This window comes from Macrobrachium rosenbergii, chromosome 14 (genome assembly GCF_040412425.1).
Source record: "Macrobrachium rosenbergii isolate ZJJX-2024 chromosome 14, ASM4041242v1, whole genome shotgun sequence".
NCBI lineage: Eukaryota > Metazoa > Arthropoda > Malacostraca > Decapoda > Palaemonidae > Macrobrachium > Macrobrachium rosenbergii.
The window spans coordinates 45,901,379-45,926,303 of NC_089754.1; the positions used below are offsets into that span (position 1 = coordinate 45,901,379).

Consider the following 24,925-nt stretch of genomic DNA (forward strand, 5'->3'; position numbering starts at 1 on the left):
AGCGCTGAATGACCTCATAGGTCCCAGCGCCAGGACATTGGCCTAAATTCTATATTCCATTCTATATATTCCACAAACCAGAGTGATTAAATGTGAAACATCTGAGAATCCCGACAGGAGGAATCCATGTAGCCTCCAGGGTAGGAAGCGTGAAGCGGCAGTGATTACGAAGACCAGTTTAATGAACCTTAAACCCCATAATGGAAGTCGGGCAAATAGGGTCTTTTTTATAAACCTCTTTTGAAGGTGATTAATATTCCTCGTTTTTGGGGTTCAGTCACGAACCAGTGGAAGCTCGTAATATTTTTTTGTCTGTCGTTCGGGAATTTGTCATTACAAACACACACACAGACTCATAAATAGGTTAAAATTAAGTATACCTTAGTTTTACCAGACCACTGAGTTGATTAACAGCTTTCCGGTAAATGTGTATATATATATAATATATATATATATATATTATATATTATATATATATCTATATATGTGTGTGTATGTATAGTTATATTTGTATATATATTTAGGGACAGCTTTTATGTATTTTCTATGCCGCTATTATTCAAAGAGGAGAGAGCTACTATCTGCAACAAAATGTTTCCACTTTCTATTAAGGGAGTCCTTCCTTTTCACGTGTATAAATACACACACACGCACATACACATATACGAACAAGAAACGTCTTTTTATACTTCTTCAAAGAAGATATGGAACACATCAATAAAAATCCTAATCAATGTCTCTCGGGGCGCTTGAACTGAGAGTCGCTGTTATTGAACTTCGCCTTTATAAAAATTAATTCCGTCGGAGGCGAAAGCCTTTGGAATGATTTCTTTCAAGCTTATTTTCCGCCCTCTTTCATCGCCAGAAACCAATTAAAAACCCAGAATGAATTCCTGGAAAGATATGTGTGTGTGTGTGTGAATGCATATAAACTTCATAAACACGCATGAGGCTTCGCTCTCCTTACTGAATTAAGAGAACCTATAACGGTTCCCTCTTTTGCTGGGCCAGTGCATAGACGCTGGGTCTGCAAAAATACTTTTTTTTTCTTTTGTTCTGCTTATATTTTCTGGTTTTAAAACCCAGCGAGGCCTTTTGCACTTTTCAGCAGCCCTTGAAGATATGTATAATATGACGCCTGATGCCTATGTAAATTTCTGTCAGTTGTAAATGTTTTTTGCATATGTTATGGATGTTAATCTTCTTTTGATGAGTGTCTAGGGCCATTTACTGTATTTATAATTGAGAAAAGTATTTTACGCCAGCTTTCCTATTGCTTAAAATCCATTAGAGAGTCGAAGTATTTCTTTGTCTGAGGCGAGACTAGAGCTTTCTTTATTCTTTTCGCCTAATTTTATATGTGCAACGACTTTGAACTTACGATATGAGCTGGACGTAGCAATTATTAAGCAAAATATTGTCAGTTTGTCCTATAGAGAGGTTTGTACAAGTATTGATTGTATATTCGTCAAATTAACATAGATACTTGTACACTTACATAATAATAATAATAATAATAATAATAATAATAATAATAATAATAATAATAATAATAATAATATAACATCAGTTTTTGTAGTATCATTCGACAGATATTACGTAATACAACTGCAGAAATGTAATGATTACGTCATTTAACGTTTTAAGAACTTGTTAAGTCACAGATTATAATATAAAAAATTTAGCTTGTCGAAATGGCTGTAGAGGTCTCATTTTGCTCAGTCGAAAGTATTGACCATGCAAGTTTCATTAAAATAAGACAAAAAGAAAATGTTTCTCTGCAGTTGACCTATTGACCTGTGACATTGTAAATTAAATAGTCAAGGAGAAAATAGTCACCAATCTGAACGGTACCTACCCAGAAATTTTCATTAAAACCTGACAGAAATTAAATATGGTCTTCAAAGTGATTTGTACCTTGAAAAAAATGTAAGTTTGATAACCTTAGGAGAAAGAAAGCTAGTTCAAGATACAAGCGTTGCTTAAAGAGAAACCACTCCCGAGATACCTTGTTCTTACTGGAAACCTCAAGTTAAATGCTCATATGCATTCCCTAGGTTGTTGAATTTTGAGTTTAAATGGTTTTAACGGCATACAGACAGACAGACAGACAGACAGACAGACACAACATATACACATATATATATGCATATATCTATGTTTTTTATAGGTGTGTATTATATATACATATGTATTATATATATATATATATATATATATATATATATATATATATATATATATATATATATATATATATATATATATATATATATATAAATAAATTTCTGACACATTCGGATCGAACCCAGGTCTTTCAATTGGGTTCGATCCTGATGTGAGTCAGAAATTTATTTCTGTTCCACGTGGTTGTGTGTTGATTATTTCTATATATACGTGATTGTTTATATTATATATATTATATATATATATATATATATATATATATATATATATATATATATATATATATATATCTGAGGGAAAAGTTAATGAACAAATATATCTCAGGGTGAAAGATGCTGTCTTATATGAAGGGAGTTGTGGGTCGGTGAAGTAAGCATGAAGAAAATTTGTTGAATTTAGAGGATAGTAGTGAGGCAGTGCTGCATGTAGCAAGAGTGAAGGATTAGCATAAGGTTCAGAATATTTGTAAAAGAAATTTTTGAGGACTTAAGGAGAACAGGTAAGAGATTGAAGAATGGAATGATTAGCATAAGGTTGAGAATATTTGTAAAAGCAATTTTTGAGGACTTGAGGAGAACAGTTAAGAGGTTGAAGAATGGAATGATTAGCATAAGGTTGAGAATATTTGTAAAAGTAATTTTTGAGCACATAAGGAGAGCAGTTAAGAGGTTGAAGAATGGAATGACACCGGGAGTCGATGGGATTAGAAGTGAGATGCAGTTTGGTGAAGATAATGTGATTGAATGGCTGGTATGGATTTGCAAGACACGTCTGGATGAGAGGGCAGTGTTCTGAAGGCATGGGAGAGAGGAATGGTTGATTTGTTACGTAAGGGTAAAGGTGATGGAGCAGACTGCAAAAATTAAAGGGCATAATGTCACTCGCTGGTATAGTGGTTAGTGTCGTGGCATGCCACTCAGGTGTTGCGGGTTCGCGCCTCCCCAGGGCGATGAAAATTACTGGCTCTGTATCACGATCAGTTACTGCTGCAGTGTGGTGCTTGCGGCGCAGGTTGAAGCCAACATTCTTTGGAAGCTTGAATTTCAAGTCAGTGGCCCCTTTGGTGTACTTGTTCCATGTGAGTAGGTTTCATTTACTGAAATAATAATAATAATAATAATAATAATAATAATAATAATAATAATAATAATAATAATAATAATAATAATAATAAACCAGGGAAGACTTATGGTAGGATTTTGCTTCAGACAGGAAAATAGATGATCCCCTGATTGACAGGAGAACAGTGAGTTTTAGAAAAGAATAAAGTTTGGGGATCACAGTTTTTTAATTGAAAAGTCACACGTGTATAAGTGACAAAAATAAATTACTTGCCAAATGTTAAAAACTTCTCAGTCAGCTGTCGTGGTCTAGATGGTAGATAGTGAGTTTAAGTACGGAAACAAGCACAGCAGAGTCGATATCAACATATTTTTTGATAGCTGAGTGGCCAAAGTCGACTGCTTATCCCTTGTTTCTAAGCCAAAGATCCAGGTTCTAATCCTGGCGGCACCGGAAGCACTTATAATTCATAATTCCAAACGGTTGCAAGTTATTCCCTAGATATAACGAATTCGATATTAAAAAGATATATATATATATATATATATATATATATATATATATATATATATATATATATATATATATATTATATATGTATATGTATATATGTGTTTATATATAATGTATATATATTTATATAGATATGTGTATATATATATATATATATATATATATATATATATATGTTTGTATGTGTTATATATATATATATATATATATATATATATATATATATATGTATATATATATATATATATATACATGTATGTATGAGCGTACTGGTGCAGATGTATAAACTGAATGCACGAAAGTTACTGTATACACGTCTTTGCCCTTTCTTTTCGACCCTTTTTTTTTTATTACCATCTTACGTTACCTGCAGACTGACCTACGGCCTCTTTCCATATTGCTGCCCACGTGACTCCTCTCCATTGTTGTTGAAAGGGACGATCTTCAGGTCTCTGGTTTTATTGTCCGCAGAGGTCCGCCGTCCTCTGTGCCGGCTACCTGACGTGTTTGCTGCCCTGGTTAAAAAGCCTGTGCCCTGACGTCGTGAAAACAAGGCAGTTTTACCGTCATTCCTTCGCCACGGAGGAACTATAGTGCTAACCTCGAGGGGAAAAGGAATCCAAAGGTGTATTGAAACATTCAGGGGGGGAAAGATTTGAATATATGATCTTTTTGGAAAACTTACGTTTGGAATGGGGAGTAAACAACGTTCCTCAGAAACACCTAGAAAAAAAAATCGAGTCTGCAATCTAAGGAAAAAGGTTTGTGACTCTAAAACCCCTACGTAAACTTCTGTTTATGATTTATGTAAAAAAAAAATCAAGGTGCCCTCTAGAGTTCATGGAAAAGAACAGTTTGACGCCCAAGGAAAACACCTTTTTTTTTTTCAGGATAAGTTATCTGAACTCGAGTTAGAATATATGAATAAACCTTCAGAGGTGCTACTTTAAAACAATGAAAAAGCCACGTGACTTCAGAAAAAATCTTGGGGAAAATAAAGTTGGAAAATCCTTAGAGATAGCATCTGTTTAAAACTTATTATGGGAAAGTTGAAATTGAAAACTCAAATAAAAATTAATCCGATTCTAAAATCTGTAACAGAAAGACTCTGAAACTTTGGGAAAAATCGATGTGATTTCCCCGTAACCCTTTGGAAGATAAGGTTTTGAAAATCTAGAAAAATAACTATATATTACTGGAAACTTGAGTTAAACACATTCTGACAATTGAGGAAAAAACGTCACTACATACAAAACTTCAGGAAAGCCCCAGCAAGAACTTTGAAGAAAGAACAAAGTCTCGGTTACAGAAACAGTAAAGGAAAACACCAGTTTAGAGAGCAAGGATGCAACTGAAACCTTCAAGAAATCATCGGTTTGAAAAATGAATAAAATGCCATGTAACTGTATCATTTTAAAGTTTAAGAAAAATGTTGTGTTACAGACAGCTTCAGGAAAATAACAGTTTGCAAATCAAATTAAAAAAAAAAATCATGGGGTTCTCTACATCGTTCAGGTAAACACCAGTTTGAAAATTCAAGAACAAAGTCATTTCAGATCTTAAGTCTAACCTGAAAAAAACTTTTTTTGGAATATATTAAAGGTCACCTTACACTGTAAATGTGTTTGAAAAGTATTCGGAAATTGTCCGTGACACTGATCGGTCTAGTTGAGTGGTTGAGGGTAAATGGATGACGTGCTGGATATTGAGTTGATCATATTGGCATCAGTAATATTGTTAGTGGAGGGTCCATCTAGAGAAATTCTAGACTCTGAGTTTATCTTATTGGCGCCAGTAATTAGAGAAATCATAGATACTGACTTGGTCTTATTGGCGTCAATAATATTGTTAGTGAAGGGTCCTACTAGAGAAATTCTAGATACTGAGTTGATCTTATTGGCGTCAATAATATTGTTAGTGGAGGGTCCTTCTAGAGAAATTCTAGACTCTGAGTTGATCTTATTGGCGTCAATAATATTGTCAGTGAAGGGTCTTGCTAGAGAATTTATAGATACTGAGTTGATCTTATTGGCGTCAATAACATTGTTGGTGAAGGGTCCTTCTAGAGAAATTCTAGATGTTAAGTTGATCTTATTAGCGTCAGTAATATTGTCAGTGAAGGGTCCTACTAGAGAAATTCTAGATACTGAGTTGATCTTATTGGCGCCAATAATATTGTTAGTGAAGGGTCCTTCTAGAGAAATTCTAGAAATTAAGTTGATCTTATTGGCGTCAATAATATTGTTAGTGGAAGGACCTTCTAGAGAAATTCTAGATACTGAGTTGCTCTTATTGCCATCAATAATATTGTAAATGAAGGGTCCTTCTGGAGAAATTCTACCATGGAAATGTGTATTTATTATATTAGGAAACACTTGCGTCAAAATTACTGGAGTATTTGTGACCCTTATTCAGAGAATTGTGTTTGCCAAACTTCTAGGAGGTTGAGTGTTTGCGAACTTCGGAAATATGCGCTGGGTAAACAAAATAGGAAAATATCATTTTAGAAAGTAAAGAACTATCATTTTTAAAAATAAAGTGGGAAATATCCTTGTGGAAGGGAGTCAGCCGTCGTGGATATTTTCAGACAGACTTTCGGGAAAATATATCCCTTTCTGTCGAGAAATGTTGGTATTGACTGTGTGGACATTAAGAGGGAAAGCTTGAGAAACTGTCAAGGTAAACTTCCTAAGTGCATCAACGTCAGTCTAATGGAAAATAATATTGTAGAGGGTTTGGAAAATATCGTTGCGACGAATGTTGAATGAACGTGTAAAATATTTTGGAAAACATTAGGTCAAACCTGCTAGGAAATAGAATATTAAAGTTTTTGGAAAAAATATGTCACTGGAAAATACGAACAAAACCTTTCGGGGAATATTCGTGAAAAATTAAAGAAATGAAAATACAGAGCTTTTGAGAAGAACAAGTGTAAATTTTCTGGAAAAAATATAAAGCTTTAAAGGAATTAGTGCGTAAAATTAATGTAAATAATACAAAACTTAGGAAAAGAATTTGGAAGTCCTTTGGAAGGCACGATTAAGAAAATATGATTTGGCAAACCATAAGGAACTAGGAGTACAATAGTTTTGGAAATCATTTTAAATCGGTTTTGAAAACCTGGAAATATTGGTGTAAAGTTGTTTTAAAGCATCTCTGAAAAGCCATTGGAACATGCAAATATAATTTGTTGGGAGGTATCGATGCATAACCAGTAAAAATGTTTAACTGAAATTAGGTAAAATTGGTGTTCTGTTCTGTGAAAGTAGTGGAAGCAATGAAAACAAAAATAACGACAGTAACCAGATGTGTCCTGAGTTTGATAAGAAGACTTTTAAGTACTTATAATAACCAGTATCGTTGAATCTAAAAACAGCAACCTGATTTCCAGGTAAAATTGTTCCGTTCTGCAAAAATAGTGGAAACCATGAAAAATAAAAGTAACGACAGTAACAGATGTGTTCTGAGTTTGAAAAGAAGACTTTTAAGTACTTATAATAACCAGTATCGTTGAATCTAAAAACAGGGAGCTGATTTCCTATGATTACTTCAGATCATTAGAAAACGTGAAGAGTGAACTTCTAAAATAGGCTAGAAATTCTCATGTAAATTTCTTGGAATAATTAGCACGAAATAAAATCTGTATCGAAACGTTACAACGAGCCTTGCGGAGCTCTTCTTAGTGACCCTCTCGGAAACCTTCAGGTTACAAAGAGCTAGATGCCTCTCCCACAGAACAGCCTGAAGTTCTATGACCGTTCGTCATGTAGCAATGCCTCTTGCCTCTGTGATGAGTGTTACGTTCCCGGCTGTCATTCTCTGGACTTTGAAGGTAAACACGACCTTCCTACAGATGACAACGGTATTGTCTCCAGCTCTTATGACAGCGAATCCAGAGAATCCAACCCAGTCAGCAGGGCTAAAGGGGCACTGGAAAATTCCCTCCTACTCTGTTCATATGCCAGGCGTGACAGTCCCCACTCATTTTTCCAAGGTTCCCAGGCCTCTCCGGAGGTCTTGGAATACCCAAGGGAACCTATGGGAGGAAGCCAGTCTCCTGTAAGGTGGGGAAAGGACTTTTGTTATGGTGACAGGTATTGGTTTCTTAGATTTTAGTTTTTAGGCTAAAGGTATTCTGAGAAAAGCATTGCAATATATAAGTTATATGTGCATGTATGTATGTATTTATTATATATGTATGTATGTTTGTGTGTTCCCACGTTCACCTCTGTGTGCTTATTCCACAATGCAAAAATATATAGAAAATCAAATTCAGTGTAACCAAATTATAAAGTTTTTCTTTATACTAAAATTTATATTTTTTGTTCGGTAAGGGGTTCTAAAGTAGTGGGTTATAGTTCACACTTATTCTCTGTAGTTTCAAGATTTTTAGGAGATGCTCAAAACCGCATGAAAGTAAAGTTATTAATGCCACAGGTATTGTATTAAGCAGTTCTGAGCATGGCAGTAATGAGGACACTCAACCCATTATTTTCCAGACAGGTCAAGAGTTCATTACAGTTATTACATAAATTCTGTGTAGAACCGGAGGACTTAACCCCTGAATTCATGTCACCCCAAGTTAGAAATAAGAACAGAATTTTTGTTGGAGCAAAATAAACAAACAAACATTCACACACACACACACACACACTGGAACAACAAAACTACTACATAGAAGGACGGACACGTCTCGCAGATCTAGAGGGACTTTGTTGGAGTGAAATGCTCGCGATATTCAAAGAGGAGGCTTATCTTCTCATAGACTGGCGTAGCCAGTGCTGTACGAGAATGGAAGACATTGAAATGTGTACATCTTTTCCCCCGTTTATTATTATTATTATTATTATTATTATTATTATTATGCAAAATATTTGTACACTCTCACAATGATAGGAGAAGCCATAAAAGGCTGTAAATTCTGATGATAACAGATCAGTATCGACATTTGAAACTTTAAAATAAAGTAAAAAAATACGCTGAAGTTTCTTCGGCGCAATCGAGTGTTCCGTACAGCATATAATGCTGTATGAGCCGCGGTCCATGAAACTTTCAGCCACTGCTGGGTGGTGTTATGTCCTGTAGCGTTGCCAGACGCACGATCATGGCTAATTTTAACTTTAAATAAAATAAAACTACTGAGGCTAGAGGGCTGCAATTTGGTATGTTTGATGATTGGAGGGTGGATGATCAACATACCAATTTGCAGGCCTCTGGCCTCAGAAGTTTGTAAGATCTGAGGGCGGACAGAAAAAGTGCGGACGGACAGACAAAGCCATCTCAATAGTTTTCTTTTACAGAAACTAAAAGCGGCAAATTGGAGAACGAATCTGTTTAAAAATCCACCTGCAGTGGATTTCTGAAATATATTTGGTCTCCAATTTATAGTTTTTTCAAGGCTGTAAATTCCCTTAGCAAGCTTTCATATAACAAAATGCCAATTTAAAGAGTCCAGAGAAAACGGAGCTCTGTTATGTAATCCGTATGTAATTTTTTCTCTGTTTACTCTGAGACTCTCAGGCAACTTATCGTATTATATTCTTTACGCTGGCAATTTTTCGGCCGTAGTTCTTTTAATTTTTTTTTATTCGGTTATGTGTTATCATCCTTTGTTCTTTTTTAATCTGTTCTCCGTGGATTTTGTTTCCCGTCGAACGTATATATCAAACACCACAGGAAGAAATGAAACCCGGGTCTTCCCTGTGGTGCTTGATATTTAAAATCACGTGTAAGAGTGATTATAAGTATATATATATATATATATATATATATATATATATATATATATATATATATATATATATATATATATATATATATATATATATATACATACAGTATATATCCTCTCTCTCTCTCTCTCTCTCTCTCTCTCTCTCTCTCTCTCTCTCAGTATTTGTATTGGTAATCTTGTGTCATGAAGCATTCATTTCACGTACTTGTTTACGTACGTATTTTTGTAGAGATATGGTAACCCCGCCGCCCACGCTGCATATCTTGTAATCAGCCATCATGGGGGTGGGGATGTGGACATCCCGCCGCCCACTTGGTAGAAGGTGCAATCAGCCGTTATAGGCGATGGGACACGGGCGATCCCACCGGCCGCCGTGAATATGGTGCAATCAGCCGTATCAATCCGGCTGTAAATGGGTGCCAGTGTCCGCTTTTCTAGGGCCACCCTTTAAAGGGTGTATATATATATATATATATATATATATATATATATATATATATATATATATATATATATATATATATTATATAATATGTATGTAAATATATATACAATATATATATATATATATATATATATATATATATATATATATATATATATATATATATATATATACATATATATATATATACACACACACAATCAGTCGACCCAGCTGTGAATGTTTACTAGCGTCAGCTGTGGGTTAAAAAAAGACGAGAGAGAGAGAGAGAGAGAGAGAGAGAGAGAGAGAGAGAGAGAGAGAGAGAGAGAGAGAGAGAGAGAGAGAGAGAATTTCTCCAACTTACGTAAGTGCCATATCTCGACGGGCATGTTTTTTTTTTTTTTTACTTGGAAACTCTTAGTGTTGCGGCGTTGTTTTTTCCTGCCCCTATCTCTGTCATCGTGGATTTTTTTTCGATGTCCTTAAGTATATTTTGAAACGATTGTGAAATCCTGCTGTCCTTTGTTTTTATGTGTTCTTATTGTTTTGCTGCAGAATGGGACCGTCGGATGCTGTATATAAAAATAAATATTTATGGGACTGTAAGATGCTCTATATATATATATATATATATACACACGGGAGAGAGAGAGAGAGAGAGAGAGAGAGAGAGAGAGAGAGAGAGAGAGAGAGAGAGAGAGAGAGGGAGAGAGAGAGAGAACGCTGCTAGTATATCAGTCAGTTTACCTCTGCACCAGTGAATTAATCCTTCGGAGGAATAAAACACAAATTTTGAACAGAACTGCATAATATTAAAGAAGAAATCCTTAATAGAGATATGAAGATTGTGTTTGGTGTCACGGATGCAAAAGTTGGTCGAAACAATAAAGGTGTGGGGGATGTAATGGGAAAAGAAGGCCCGAGCGTAACTGCAAACAAATAGGAAGTGCAGTTGATTAGTTTTTGCTTTGCAAATGACCTCGTAATTGAAGCTACGCTTTTCCAACGCAAGGGCATCCGTAAAAGCCACATAGATCACGTAGCCATTTACTGAGAGACAAATAGAACGCTGGGGAATGTCATGGCCTATAGACAAGCAACTTGTCGCTGCCACACAAAAGCTGAAATTAAAAGGACCCATCAAAAAAGTTTGACCGAGTATCGAGGTTTATTACAGTAAAGATTTTTGATAACGAAGAACTAGAGATTTTGCAGTTTAATTTTGAAAAAGAACTGTAGACCCAGAAGCCATGTCAGAGAAGGTGCAGACTATCACTGAGGCTGAATTAACGTCAGGAATGCCTGTCAGTCTCATGAAAACGAAGTACTCGGGTATGGGGCGGCAAGACCGAAACCCCGGATGTCAGATGAGGTTTGGCAGACAGTAAAGAACAGATAAAAGCAAAACGTACCTGTATAAAAATCATATGGACATTAAGAACGCAAAGTACAACGCACTAGCTACCCAAGTCTAGATAGTGATGTCAAACGAAGCACAAGATGAAGCGATAAGAGAAAGTTATCTGGACAAATTGGTGGTTATGCTGACAAAAGCGATGTATTTTGAGTGGCATTGCTGTTCAGTAGCTCACAGGATGATGAAACATCCATACGAAAAAAGTAAAAGAGGATATTATTATTGGCATGGTTCAATAATACAATAATAGCATCAGAAGAAGAAGAAAAACAATGCTGGCCGGAGCATGTTTATCCATCCTACTATTCTACTGCTGTATTCGAAAGGTAGTGTTGCTCAATAATAGTCTACGGGAAATAAACCCGTGACTTGCTGTCTCAACCTTCTCTTATATTACCTTGCAGGATGAGGAAACTGGTTTTTGTAGAGATCAACATCCCTTGTGTTATTAAGGTTCTATTATGTGCTATTTTCGCTTTGCTAATGATAGGTCTGCTGGATAAGAAGCGAGCTTTCTTTATTTAATTTTTGTGGGATCTTCTGAAAACATTTTGACCTAGTCTTATCATCATCAAAATAATAAAAATTTCATGATATTTACTGAGAATTTACACAGAATTATTTATCTTTCATTATGGACAAGGGAAGATAACGGACAGGTAGTCTTGGTTACTTTGTAGACGTTGCCAAAGATAATGTTTATAAGTGTAGAGGCCCGTGAGAATGCCAACCTATTGTCGTTTTCTATCCCAGGCATTAAGAAATCAATAAAAAAACCAAAGAAATCTGGGGATTAACCACGAAAGAAGCGATAGACCTCCAGCTTCACACATGTCAGAGAAATCAGAAAAGGGGGAGAGAGATATCAAGAAATCCTACTGGATCCTTTACCAAAATTCCAAGGACTTACAATTTTAGACAATTTGCTTTGTAATTATCTAGTACGGGGTTCCTAGAGCAAGTGCCCGTCCAGCATAGAGCTGGCCTAATCTAAAACAGTGGTTCTTAACCTAAGGGTCGTCAGCAATTTCCAAGGGGGGGGCGAGGCCTAGTAAAAATTAAAAATTCTTTAGTTATATTCGTTATTCGAAGCAGTGCCAAGTATATCACAAATTCATTCCCAAAAGAATAAAAATTCTCTCTCTCTCTCTCTCTCTCTCTCTCTCTCTCTCTCTCTCTCTCTCTCTCTCTCTCTCTCTCTCTCTTTTTATTTTACTTTAAATCTAGGAGGGAATTTTACTCCTACATGCAAGGAAGGCGTGGAGGGAAGGACCAACTTTTAGGGGGCCTGGTGATAAAAACGTTAAGAACCACTGATCTAAAACCACATCAACGCGATCGTCAAGGTAGTTGACTGCGTTCGACGAATGTCCGTAGAGTTGCGTTCATTTGGGTCGCTTAGAACTGGCACCAAACGTTTAGAGATGGTATACCTGCGTCATGCAATTTGTAACGTTTAAGTCTCATCTCATTATTCACGACAGCCAGGTTTCGATTTAATACTTGTTGCGGAAGAGTTAAGTGTAGTTTTAATATATCTGGGTCAGTCGCTATTTTTTTTTTTTTTTTTTTTTTTTTTTTTTTTTAGCGAATTGTCATGGTTTTAACATTTAGCGTACATTATGTTGGACGTCATGGTTTGATTCTGATACATAACTATATATATGTATTTATTTATTTATAGGTAGATTGAAGTGATAGCCTCGCCTCGAAGGATGTTTGATTATGAGTCAGGGGAAACGGAAGCAGAAAGAGGCTTCCAAAGCTTGGCAACAGAAGGAAAGAATCCACCACTGAACCGTCTAATGCGAAGAATGACTATTTTTAAGGAGTAAATTATCATATTATTTCAACAAATAAATACACACCCACACACACAGTATATATATATATTATATATGTATAATATTGCTTATGGTTTTGGAATATATATATATATATATATATATATATATATATATATATATATATATATATATATATATGTGTGTGTGTGTGTGTGTGTGTGTGTGTGTGTATTACTTATGGTGTAGGAATATATAATATATATATATATATATATATATATATATATATATATAATTTATATATATATATATATATATACTATATATATTTATATATACATATACATAAATATATGTATATATATTTTTATGTTTTTATAAATATATTTATTTATTCCACAAACACAAGTGATAAACACTACGTGCCCTCAGAGTAAAAAAGATAAAAGCTCTATTTGTTTCCTTACATCACCGAGTGGCGTTTGGCAACTTCACAAAGAAAAAGTTATAAAACCTTTGACTCATAACGAATCATTAACCTTTATAAGAAGTGGAAATTCTTGCAAATCTTATTAGACGAAGTAGCGAGGCTTACAGTATTTCAAGTATTCAAAAGTGAGCAAGGCAAGAAAAGAAAATATTTCTTTTTCATTTTTAATTTATTATCGCCTTTTGCCAATTTTAAAAGAAGTGGACACTAGAACGGATTTCCAGGATGAAATGAATTTTAGTAGAACCAGGCGGGAGTCTTAAAAGAGACTGGAAATGAAAGGGCACTGGAGCTGAGTATTATACAAAAGATTTAACTAGAATGTTTAGAGGAGGAAATTACGTGTTTATAAATATTCAGTTTTGAACGACGCAGCGTTTTTGCTTGACTGAGAGTCTGTATGAATAACCGCTTTATGAATGTTGTATTTGAGGTTATGTTTTGCATGCTGTGACCAATGGATAACATATTTTATTGCAGGGTTTTGTTGTACAGATCTAAAATTAATTTCATTAAGGATTTTGAGGCTTTGCTTTAAAATGAAAATATGAGGAAGAAGGGTAAAAATAGGGCCGGAAAGTACCTTAGGCCACGTATAAAAATTAAAATAGAAATTAAACATACGAATCTTAGTACAAAAATTAAAGGAAAATGGAAAAGATACCCTAGTGGTGCCAAAGAAAATTGATTATTAATTAATAAGTGTAAACTTATGTAAAAAGTTTAACATTGTAAACTGTTGTGTTGTATTTTCTTGGACCGTGAGATTCTGAAAATGACGCATTCATCATGGTTTGTTAAGAGTGGCGGATGACAGTGTGACTATATTTTACCGAGTACTGTAATCATTACCGTGGCACCCCTTCTTCGCCACCCCACCATATCGCATGAATTAACTTCTTATTTAATGAATAAAATTATTGTCCATACTCACACCAAAATCAGCACGCCGTACGTGCAGAAATATACTGTACAAACAAAGAGCATAGCAGAAGAATTAGATAAACGTAATTAGAATGGACACAGTGATAATAATTATATGAAGACTTCTGCAAACTTTTTTTCACAAATGTTCATTGAGATGATCTGGCCAAGACAAAATTCTTGATAATCTTGCGACACCCGTAGGCCCTGTCTGTGGCACCCCAGGGTGCCACGGCACCCAGTTTGAGAATCACTGCCTTTAGCGAGTGTCTCTTTGAAACTCCTTGTGAAACTCCACGTAACCAGTCTTCGATTCTGACGATTTATTATGACATGTCAAGTTTATGATATCTGTAGTTAAGTTTAAAATATCTGCAGTTAAGTTTATGATACCTGTAGTTGCATACATACCTAAAGAAATCATGGAAGGACAAGATAAGAGGAGAGTCACAATGTTGGTGAAACAAGAAAGTAACGTAATGTGTACAAAAGATATCGAGAAAACTTGGTATGCCTGTGGAGGCCAAGCTTGTTATGTACAAATTAAAGGATGGATCAGAATTTTTTCGAGATGGTTTGATCATGTGGAAAGAACAGAGGCTGAAAAGTTCGTGAAAAGAGCATACATTTCGGAAACCTTGATAGGGAGGAGAGGGAGACCTAGAGAGGGAGGGATAGATGGAGTGGAAGGAGTTTTTTTTTGGGAAGGGTAGGCAAAACGGAGGTAAATGGCGCAATATGTTTAAGGGAAATTGACGTGCTGCTCTTGAGTCTCTTATGTAGTGTGATGTCTTCTGGAAAGGGGTTCGTCAACAGTCGGCAGTTTTAAGTATCAGTGTGACTGTGATTGCTCTCTCTTCTGTTCTTATATTTGAATCACCCTTTGTTAGCAGAAACAGCTTAAGCTAATATTGAAAAATTGTGTGGATATATATACAGTATATATATATATATATATATATATATATATATATATATATATATATATATATATTATATATAGTATATAGGCTATACATGTATATATATATATATATATACATATATATATCTATATATATATATATATATATATATATATATATATATATATATATATATATATATATATATATATATATATATATATATAAATGAATGCGAGTAGCTGGATTTGCCTTAATGCGTAGTAGGCCTTTAATGTCACATGGGGACATTCGTTTACAAAATCTCTTAACGTTGTGAATGGAATATTGAATTAGGCTATATGGGTATGACAATGCAGTAACTCAAATACTGTCATAATTCTTCAAAGTCTGTGATGGAATGGGAACAAAATTCCCAGTAAATCGAGCGAAATTTCAAGGAGAGTTTATCGTCACTTTCCATCCTGATCGTTGGTGTGTATATAAAAAAAGTCTAATATGAATTGTAACCGTCAATTAACACGTACAGTTGAGAGCGTCATTTAATCTTCACTTATCACGTGAGAAAATTGCCGTGCAATTTCATCTCTACTGCGCTAATTACCAGTTAATTAACAGTTGCAATTAGCGTCCATTTATCACGTGAAAAAATAGATAATTTGCATCTCGTCTCTACTGATGTTAACATGTGGTTAAAACTGATACTGATATTCGTGTGTATGTTTGGAAAGATGTTGTATAGTTTTTATCTTTATCTGTATATATATGTATATATACATATATGTATATATAGTATATTTATATTATTATTATGTATAAATACGTTGTATATAAATATATATACATATATAGGTATATATATATATTTATATATACATATGTATAAATGTTATATGCAATGTATTTATATATATATATATATATATATATATATATATATATATATATATATATGTGTGTGTGTGTGTGTGTGTGTGTGTGTGTGTGTGTGTGTGTGTGTGTGTGTGTTCACAGAAATGTGAGCAAGAGTAATGTTACGAAACTACATGGGAATCAGAAAACAGAATGTTAAATGTTAATATGGAAGGTTGAGGACTGGAGGTTGATTCGTGTAAGCAATAAAGTGAGAAAAAATATATTCGAGAAGGCAGGATGAGAGATGAGGTAATTCACAGAGGCAGTGAAGCAGGAAGGGCAGAGGGTATGTGCCAAAGATTGGAAGGTGATTTGAATTGCCTGTAGAAGAAGCCAAAGTGAAGTGAGGTGAGAATGTTGACTGCGAATTGATAGAAAAAGACGACTGAGGCTGTTAACAGGAACCGTTCACTTAGTTTATGTGTCTCTTAACATAACTGATAAGGTAAGAAACTGGTAAAAGGTTTCCGATGGACGAATCGGTAGAGTTCTCGGCTGGCACTCTGCTAGGCCCGAGTTCGAGTCTCCGCCTGGCCAATGAAGAATTAGAGGAATTTATTTCTGGTGATAGAAATTGATTTCTCGGTATAATGTGGTTCGGATTCCACAGTAAGCTGTAGGTACCGTTGCTAGGTAACCTGTTGGTTCTTAGCCACGTAAAATAAGTCTAATCCTTCGGGCCAGCCCTAGGAGAGCTTGTTAATCAGCTCAGTGGTCTGGTTAAACTAAGGTATACTTAACTTTTTGCACTGGTGACAGGATGAAGCCGAGAATTTTGAGATGGTTCGATCATGTGGGAAGACTGGGCAATGATAGGTTGGCTACAAGAGTTTAGGAATCAGAGGAGATAAGAGGAAGGAGGAGAGGAATGATTAGAAAGAGGTACTGGAAAGAAAGGGCTTTTAATATCCAGGAAGCGCGAGAATGTGTGTAAGATAAAGGCAAATGGTGCTGTTTATGTAGGGTGTTCTACGCACTGCTGATGAGTCTGCTCTTTTGTTGTGCGACCGAGAATTTTACGGCATATGGAATTCGCACACGATTCAGCAGTTGGAGAGAGGCAGTCACCTTTGTGTTGTTGTTATTCTGGATCCATGCCATATTACAGGAAACGTTTGAATGTAGGAAGGAATATATATATATATATATATATATATATATATATGTGTGTGTGTGTGTGTGTGTCTGTGTGTATGTATGTATGTGTGACATATATATATGATATATATATATATATATATATATATATATATATATATATATATATATATATATATATATATATATATATATATATATATATATATATGAAATGGAAGCAGAAGAGAGAAATTACCTGAACAACACAGACCACATATATTCATATATTCATCGCGATGAACCTCAACCATTATACTATTAAGAAATGTGTTGTGAAAAACGTAATTTGTAGAATTTACTATGTAAATATGTTGCAAAATCATTATTATAACTGTCAATGTTAAGGTTATAATAAGAAAAAGTGCATCTTTATCTAAATAGAATTATACTATAAGGAAATAAAAGTTAAAATATGTAATCTGTACAATTCACTATGTTAATATAGTGCAATATCATTATTGTAATATGTTAATGTGAAGGCCATAGTAAGAAAAATTGTACTTTTACCTAAATAAAATTGTGACTAAACCACGCTTTACATTACTCTTGATAATACGTAACTTTCTAAACCATCCCCTACAATGGTTAGCTAACTGCCCTCATTCTTCTTTCACCCATCTTACCTATCAGCTAAAAAAAAAAGAAAAAAGAAAGAAAGAAAGAAAGAAAAAAAAAAAAATATATATATATATATATATATATAAACATTAAGCTACAAACGTCCTCTAATATTTAATAATCAACTAAAAATTTCCCTTCGGGTAACATATGTGAAAATATGTTATTTCCGAGGTAGAGCGAGTTGGATATTAAAGGACGTTTGTAGCTTAATGCTTGTATATGAATTACGGTGATGTGATGAAATTCATATATATATATATATATATATATATATATATATATATATATATATATATATATATATATATATATATATATATATATATATATATATATATATATATATATATATATATATATACATTTATACACACACACTGAATACACTTCATGAAACAGATATATTAGTTTTCACCTTATAAATATATATATATATATATATATATATATATATATATATATATATATATATATATATATATATATATATATATATATATATATATATATTTAGCTAGTAAGATGAAAACTAATGTATCTGTTCATGAATAGTGCTGTTCGTGTTATCGAGGAGTAAGAAGAAGTGAACATGCGTTTAGTACGGCGCCTCATTAACAAATATATCACGACCGTGCTTGCGCACGTCCACTAAGTTTTAATTAACATTTAATTCTTAATAAGCTCCTTAAATAATCCAAACGTGTATGAGAGTGAGAGATGGCGGATCGAAAAGTCACTTCTAGTAATTTCATGTAGAAATCGAGTAATCTTTTCTATTGATCATGTAGTCTATCTTCTTTTCAACGTATGTGATAAAGACGATTTTTTTTATAATATAACGGACATTTGTAATGTGTCCTGTTAAAAGATTTATGGCAAAAAGAATTCTTTTTTGTATCTCGTTGAAATATCTAGCACAGAAGATTCCTTTATCGAGCCATGTTAAAAAAAATCCATCCCAAAGAGCTTCCTCTATCAGAGAAAGGGGGATCCTTTCATGTGTCCTGTTGAAAGATCCTTCACCAAAAGAATACTTTAATGTATCCTGTCAAAAAATTTTTATCACGGAGGATTCCTTTAATGCATCATGCTAAAAAAGATCCATCCCAAAAGGGAATCCTTTAATCAGATGTATCGCAAAGGAGTTCTGTCATGTGTCCTGATACTGATGAAGGATTTAGCAGAAAAAATAAATAGTTTAATGCGTCCTATCGACAGGTCTTTCACAAAAGGTTTCTTTAATGCATCCTATTAATAGAGCTTTTGCAGAAAATCTCTGTATTGTGTCTTGTTAAAAGATCTATAAAAATAAGAACCTTTTAATATTCCTGATTTTATCACAAAACGAATCCTGATATTGCCATTTATGGCTTGGTTGTTTGTCAGGCGATGAAATACATGGAATTGACGTTGACAGAGCGAAATTGAGCATTCAATCACTCGTAATAGACTTTGTCCAAGCAAACACCTGTAGTGGTGAAGGGGTTGATTTGGCACAGTAAATCATCCTGGTCTCTGATGATTTATTTTCGTTGGATGCAAATTTATACGGGTCGATTTTGTGTAGGTGGCCATTTTTAGTTATTTCTGAGGCCTCCAGGTTAGTTTTTCTCTTTTGACAGCTCACACACACACACACACACATTACATATATATAAATATATATGCATATATATATATATATATATATATATATATATATATATATATATATATATATATATATATATATATATATATATATATATATACCATCAACATGTGCAAACGGCGTTCAGAGTTTTCGTCCAAATCGTTCAACTCCTGTGGAATATAGCACGAGCAAACAGGAGTTGAATTAAAGCGTTAACCAACATCGTATATAATATTTATTTTGTCGATATATTATTTTGAAAAATACATATTCTTTTTATTTTTACTTTTTCACACACACACACATATATATATATATATATATATATATATATATATATATATATATATATATATATATATATATATATATATATATATATATATATATATATATATACACACACATATAAAGAATAATATAGGTACCTTTATGATACAGAATAATAGAACATTTCATAAACGTGACCCTGACAAATTTGGCAAGGGTGGCACTATTCCTGAAGTGCCGCGCTGAAATTAGCTGTTATGCGTGCTCAGAGTGAGCATGCATTGGACACACTGAAGTTCGACGCAACTTCATGGCATCTGAAGTCCGACGTAAATGATGATGTCACTTTGAAGGTCAGGGATGTTTTGGCAAGTGGGGGATGCGAGGATAATTCAGCTCGGGCCAGTCGATGTTTATCGGGAGTCATCAGTTATTGTAGTTATTATTGTCCGTCTTTATTTAATATATGAGCTAATTATTTAAATGGTGATTATGCCTTTATTCAAATAGTGTATTGCCTAATCGAATTCCATGAGTTAAATGTCCGTATGAGCTAGTTATTTAAATGGTAATTATGCCTTTATTCAAATACTGTATTGTTTAATCGAATTTCATGAGTTAAATACTTAGTTTATAATTATGAATTCATACATATACTCATTCGACAGTCCTTCTTCATTGCAAGCCATTGCCGCCAACACCAGCATACTAAGGTCTGTTGTCACTTTGCGTAGATCTTGCAATTAAAATCTTGTGGATTAGGTTTTAATGTTTTGTATTTTTTCTTGCAGGTCTTTCAGAGCTGTAATGGACGATGATGCCGACGAAAAAGATGACGTTAAGAGGTAAGTGGCACAGTGAGTGAAGAGATCTCGTTTCATTTACAAAGCGTTTCTGAGTTACGGTTGAAAGTATTATGAAGTTTTTGAATGGATTTTTATTTCGTTAAATAATTACGTAGTAATGAAGTGTCATATTATTTTGCATGATATATCTGCCAAAGTAGGTGGGAGGAGGTTACCTTTTCTCCTCTGTGTGATTGTTTACGTGTTTTTGTCGCGCGCGTCTGCACAGGCAAACGTACCCACACATCTGGATGTTGCAGGAAGGGGAGAACTGAACTTGGTGAAATTTTGTCTGATATGTTTTTTTAGAGGACATGGCAAACTTTAGGGAGAAATTAGCATAATGTTAACATTTTATGGACATTAAACCATTTCGGGCATTAAATATCCCATTATATATACAGTATATACCAACAACATTTGTTAAGTGTGTGTGTATATATATATATATATATATATATATATATATATATATATATATATATATATATATATATATATATACAGAGAGAGAGAGAGAGAGAGAGAGAGAGAGAGAGAGTATCTGAGTATCTGTGTTGTGTTTTGTACTTTTGTACTGAACTTAAATGGGGGAAAACTAATTTTATACTGTAACACTTAGGGCTCAATGATTCGTAGGGCCGTTCTTCATAGTTAATCTGAATGAACGTACCCTTGTCATACCGCACTTTTATCGCCCAAATATAACAGACTCGTGCATTCTGCATTTTGAGTCCATTTTTTCCCTTGCTGAGGGAGCTTGGCTGAGGAATTCACGTCTCATAATGAAATAACGATTGCTCTTCACACAACGTGACGCCACAGTGAAGTGCCATTTCAGGGGAACTTACAATGGAACGTCAGTTCTCAGGGCTTCATTCATACCGAAATGTCAGCTTTCAGTTTCCTGTAAAAGAAAACTATTGAGCTGGCTTTGTCTGTTCGTCCTCACTTTTTCTCTCCTCACTGTTTCTGTCCGCCCTCAGATCTTAAAAAGTACTGAGGCTAGAGGGCTGCAAATTGGTATGTTGATCATCCACCCTAAAATCATCAAACTTAGTAAATTATAGCCATCTAGCCTCAGTAGTTTTTTTTTAATTTAAGGTTGAATTTAGCCATAATCGTGCTTCTGGCAGCGATATAGGATAGGTCACCACCGGGCCGTAGCTGAAAGTTTCATGGGCCGCGGCTCATACAGTATAATACGCTGTACTAAAAAGCTCGATTGCGCCGATGAAACTTCGGCGCATTTCGTACTTGTTCGTACATTTTTTGTCTAAGGAAATGTTAGTTAAGGATGCGATATTTATTTCGGAATGAAATGTTTGTTTTGATTACTTAATGATTAATTGATTTCTTTTATTTTTCAGTACTTACTTTATAATGAAATGCTGTTTTGGGGGTATTATTTCGAAATGAAATTCAGTCTTGCTTATTTATTTTCTGAATTAAATGTCAGTTTCAGTTATTTCATAAATCACAATGAATTGCGTTGTGATGACTTTTTTCATAATAAAATGTCAGTTTTCAGTACCTACTTGACAATGACACGTCAGCTTTGAGTACTCATCTAATGATTTGCTATTTATATTGATACGTCAGTGATATAACGTATCATAAATAAAAGTTAGTGGTGACTGCTTGTTTTAAAACGCGAAATGGAATATCAGTTTCGGTTAATTGTTCCTCATGATGAAATGTTAGTTATGTATACTTAATTCATAAGGATTGTCAGTTTTGCTTACTAATTTCGTAAGGAAATGTCAGTTCAGATGAATTATTTTATAATGAATTGTCAGTGTTGTTCACTTATTTTATAATGAAATGTCAGTTTTGCTCACTTATTTTATAATGAACTGTCAGTTTTGATGACTTATTTTATAATGAAATGTCAGTTTTGCTCACTTATTTTATAATGAGATGTCAGTTTTGTTCACTTATTTTATAATGAAATATCAGTTTTGTTCACTAATTTATAATGAAATGTTGGTTTTGATGACTTATTTTATAATGAACTCAGTCTTGACTCATTATTTCATAATGAAATGTGATTTTGGTGTATTTATTTCCTAATGAATTTCATCTATACGTAGTTATTTCCTAATGAATTTCATTAATGAGTATTTATTTCTTAAGGAATTTCATTTATACGTACTTTTCTCCAATTGAAATTTCATTATAGGTACTTATTTCTTGATGAATTTTATTATACATACTTGTTTCCTGATGAATTTCATTGAACATACTTGTTTCCTGATGAATTTCATCATACATAATTATTTCCTGATCAGTTTCGTGTATATTTACTTATTTTCAAAAGAAATGTCATTTATGCACTTATTTTATAGTGAATGTTATGGGTGATCATTTCATAATAAAAAATCAGTTATGAATGCCTCTTCGATTCGTGAAAAAAAAGTGACGAGCAGAGCGAAAAAAATATATATAAAAATTTCCCGAGACATCACCGGGTTTTCGTCATCAATACACCTCCGCGTTATCGCGAAGAACCCCTCGTAATTACTTCCTCCAGCGAAGTTGGAGGGAAGTCACGTTTTCACCCTTTCTTTCTGTGTCTTAGTAGGATTTCTCAAGACCGGGGTCTTTGCAGCGTCCCTTCGGCCCCCAGCTGTAACCTCTCACATTTCTTTTACTGTCCCTCCGTTCATGTTCTTTTCCTTCAGTCTGACTCTCCACCCTCTGAAAAACGGAGCATCTAGTGCAAAGCTACGGCTTGTTTACTCAGGAAAAATACAAATCGCTTTAAGAATTTGGAATAATTTAGTAGTATGTTAAAGTTCTTTATTTACGTCTTTCATAATTTTAACGTTTTCACCTTCTGGTACAACAACCATTTTTAATGGAATAAAGAATTTTGACTTTGAATTTGACATATGCATACCTTGTCAGTCGTATCCTTTTGCTTATTAAGAGGTATTTTATACTGCACGTGATCACTTTCAGCACGAATTCCTAACCCATCTCCGCTTCTTCATGAAGAATTGATATCGCAGAACGAAGCGTTATGGTGTCAAGTGCTTCGTATAACACGTTTTATTTATTTTATATTTTAAATTTTCAAACGAATAATAATTGCTTTAACCTCTTTCAGATATGTTATTGACTTGCCTCTTTCAAACTTGTTATTAATTTGCCTCTTTCAAATTAGTTTTATAAATAAAATAAATAAATAAATAAATAAAAAGGTGGTAGGATTGCTTAGAAGAATCTCTCTCTCTCTCTCTCTCTCTCTCTCTCTCTCTCTCTCTCTCTCTCAGGAATTGCCCGCATTCGAAGAAGTGGGCGAACTGAATGAATGATAAGGTTGCCAATGAAGGAATACCTCAGGATTTTAATGTCAATGACCCTGGACCGAAGTTGACAGAGGTCGTTCAAAGATACACTTTGTTTTAGTATTCTTTGGGGTGAAAAGATGCGTCAGCATCATTGCACTATGCATTATGCAGGGTGTGAAAGTACACTGCAACCTTGTGTGGCCTGAGTGAATGTTTCGTGGGATGATATAAGGTGATTGTAGTTATGCCAAAATGCTTTTCTTTCTTAATTCTGGCGTCGATGACCACAGGTTTTGCGACGACAGTTTACAGAAATAATTCGGCCAGTCTGATGCATGAATATGCAGCAGGATTCTTGGTTGTCATGCGTTTTTTTTCTGGGTATATTATAATTATCTTGGATTTTTTTTTTTATCTTATTATCATAACTGGTTTCTACCAGACATTCATATATACTTATCCCATTTGCTTGTTGATTTCTGTTTATACAGTGAAGAATTGATGCAGCTCTTGTCTGGGAGTATTAAAATGATATCATGCCCATGGCCCTGTTCTCTCTCTCTCTCTCTCTCTCTCTCTCTCTCTCTCTCTCTCTCTCTCTCTCCCCGCTGATTTGTTTGTCTCTTTCTTTTAAGTGCATTTTAAGGTCACCATAAAATTGACCATATTCATTTCAAGGTCGAATAACTAGAGGATTAGAGGTGAAAGGGTCCGTGTCTCTGCAATTGGGTTTAACCTTCAGTAGCGATGGCGTCATAT

At 34.1% G+C, this 24,925-nt stretch overlaps 1 protein-coding gene across 1 annotated transcript in view; it reads left to right on the forward strand.

Annotated features, from left to right (window-relative positions):
* LOC136846083 (neuronal PAS domain-containing protein 2-like) overlaps positions 1 to 24,925 on the forward strand; it is a 376,593-nt gene that overhangs the window by 145,037 nt on the left and 206,631 nt on the right. The window contains exon 3 of the mRNA XM_067116792.1: positions 20,817 to 20,870. Within this exon, the coding sequence (XP_066972893.1) occupies positions 20,817 to 20,870 (54 nt within the window). The remainder of the gene's footprint in view (positions 1 to 20,816; positions 20,871 to 24,925) is intronic.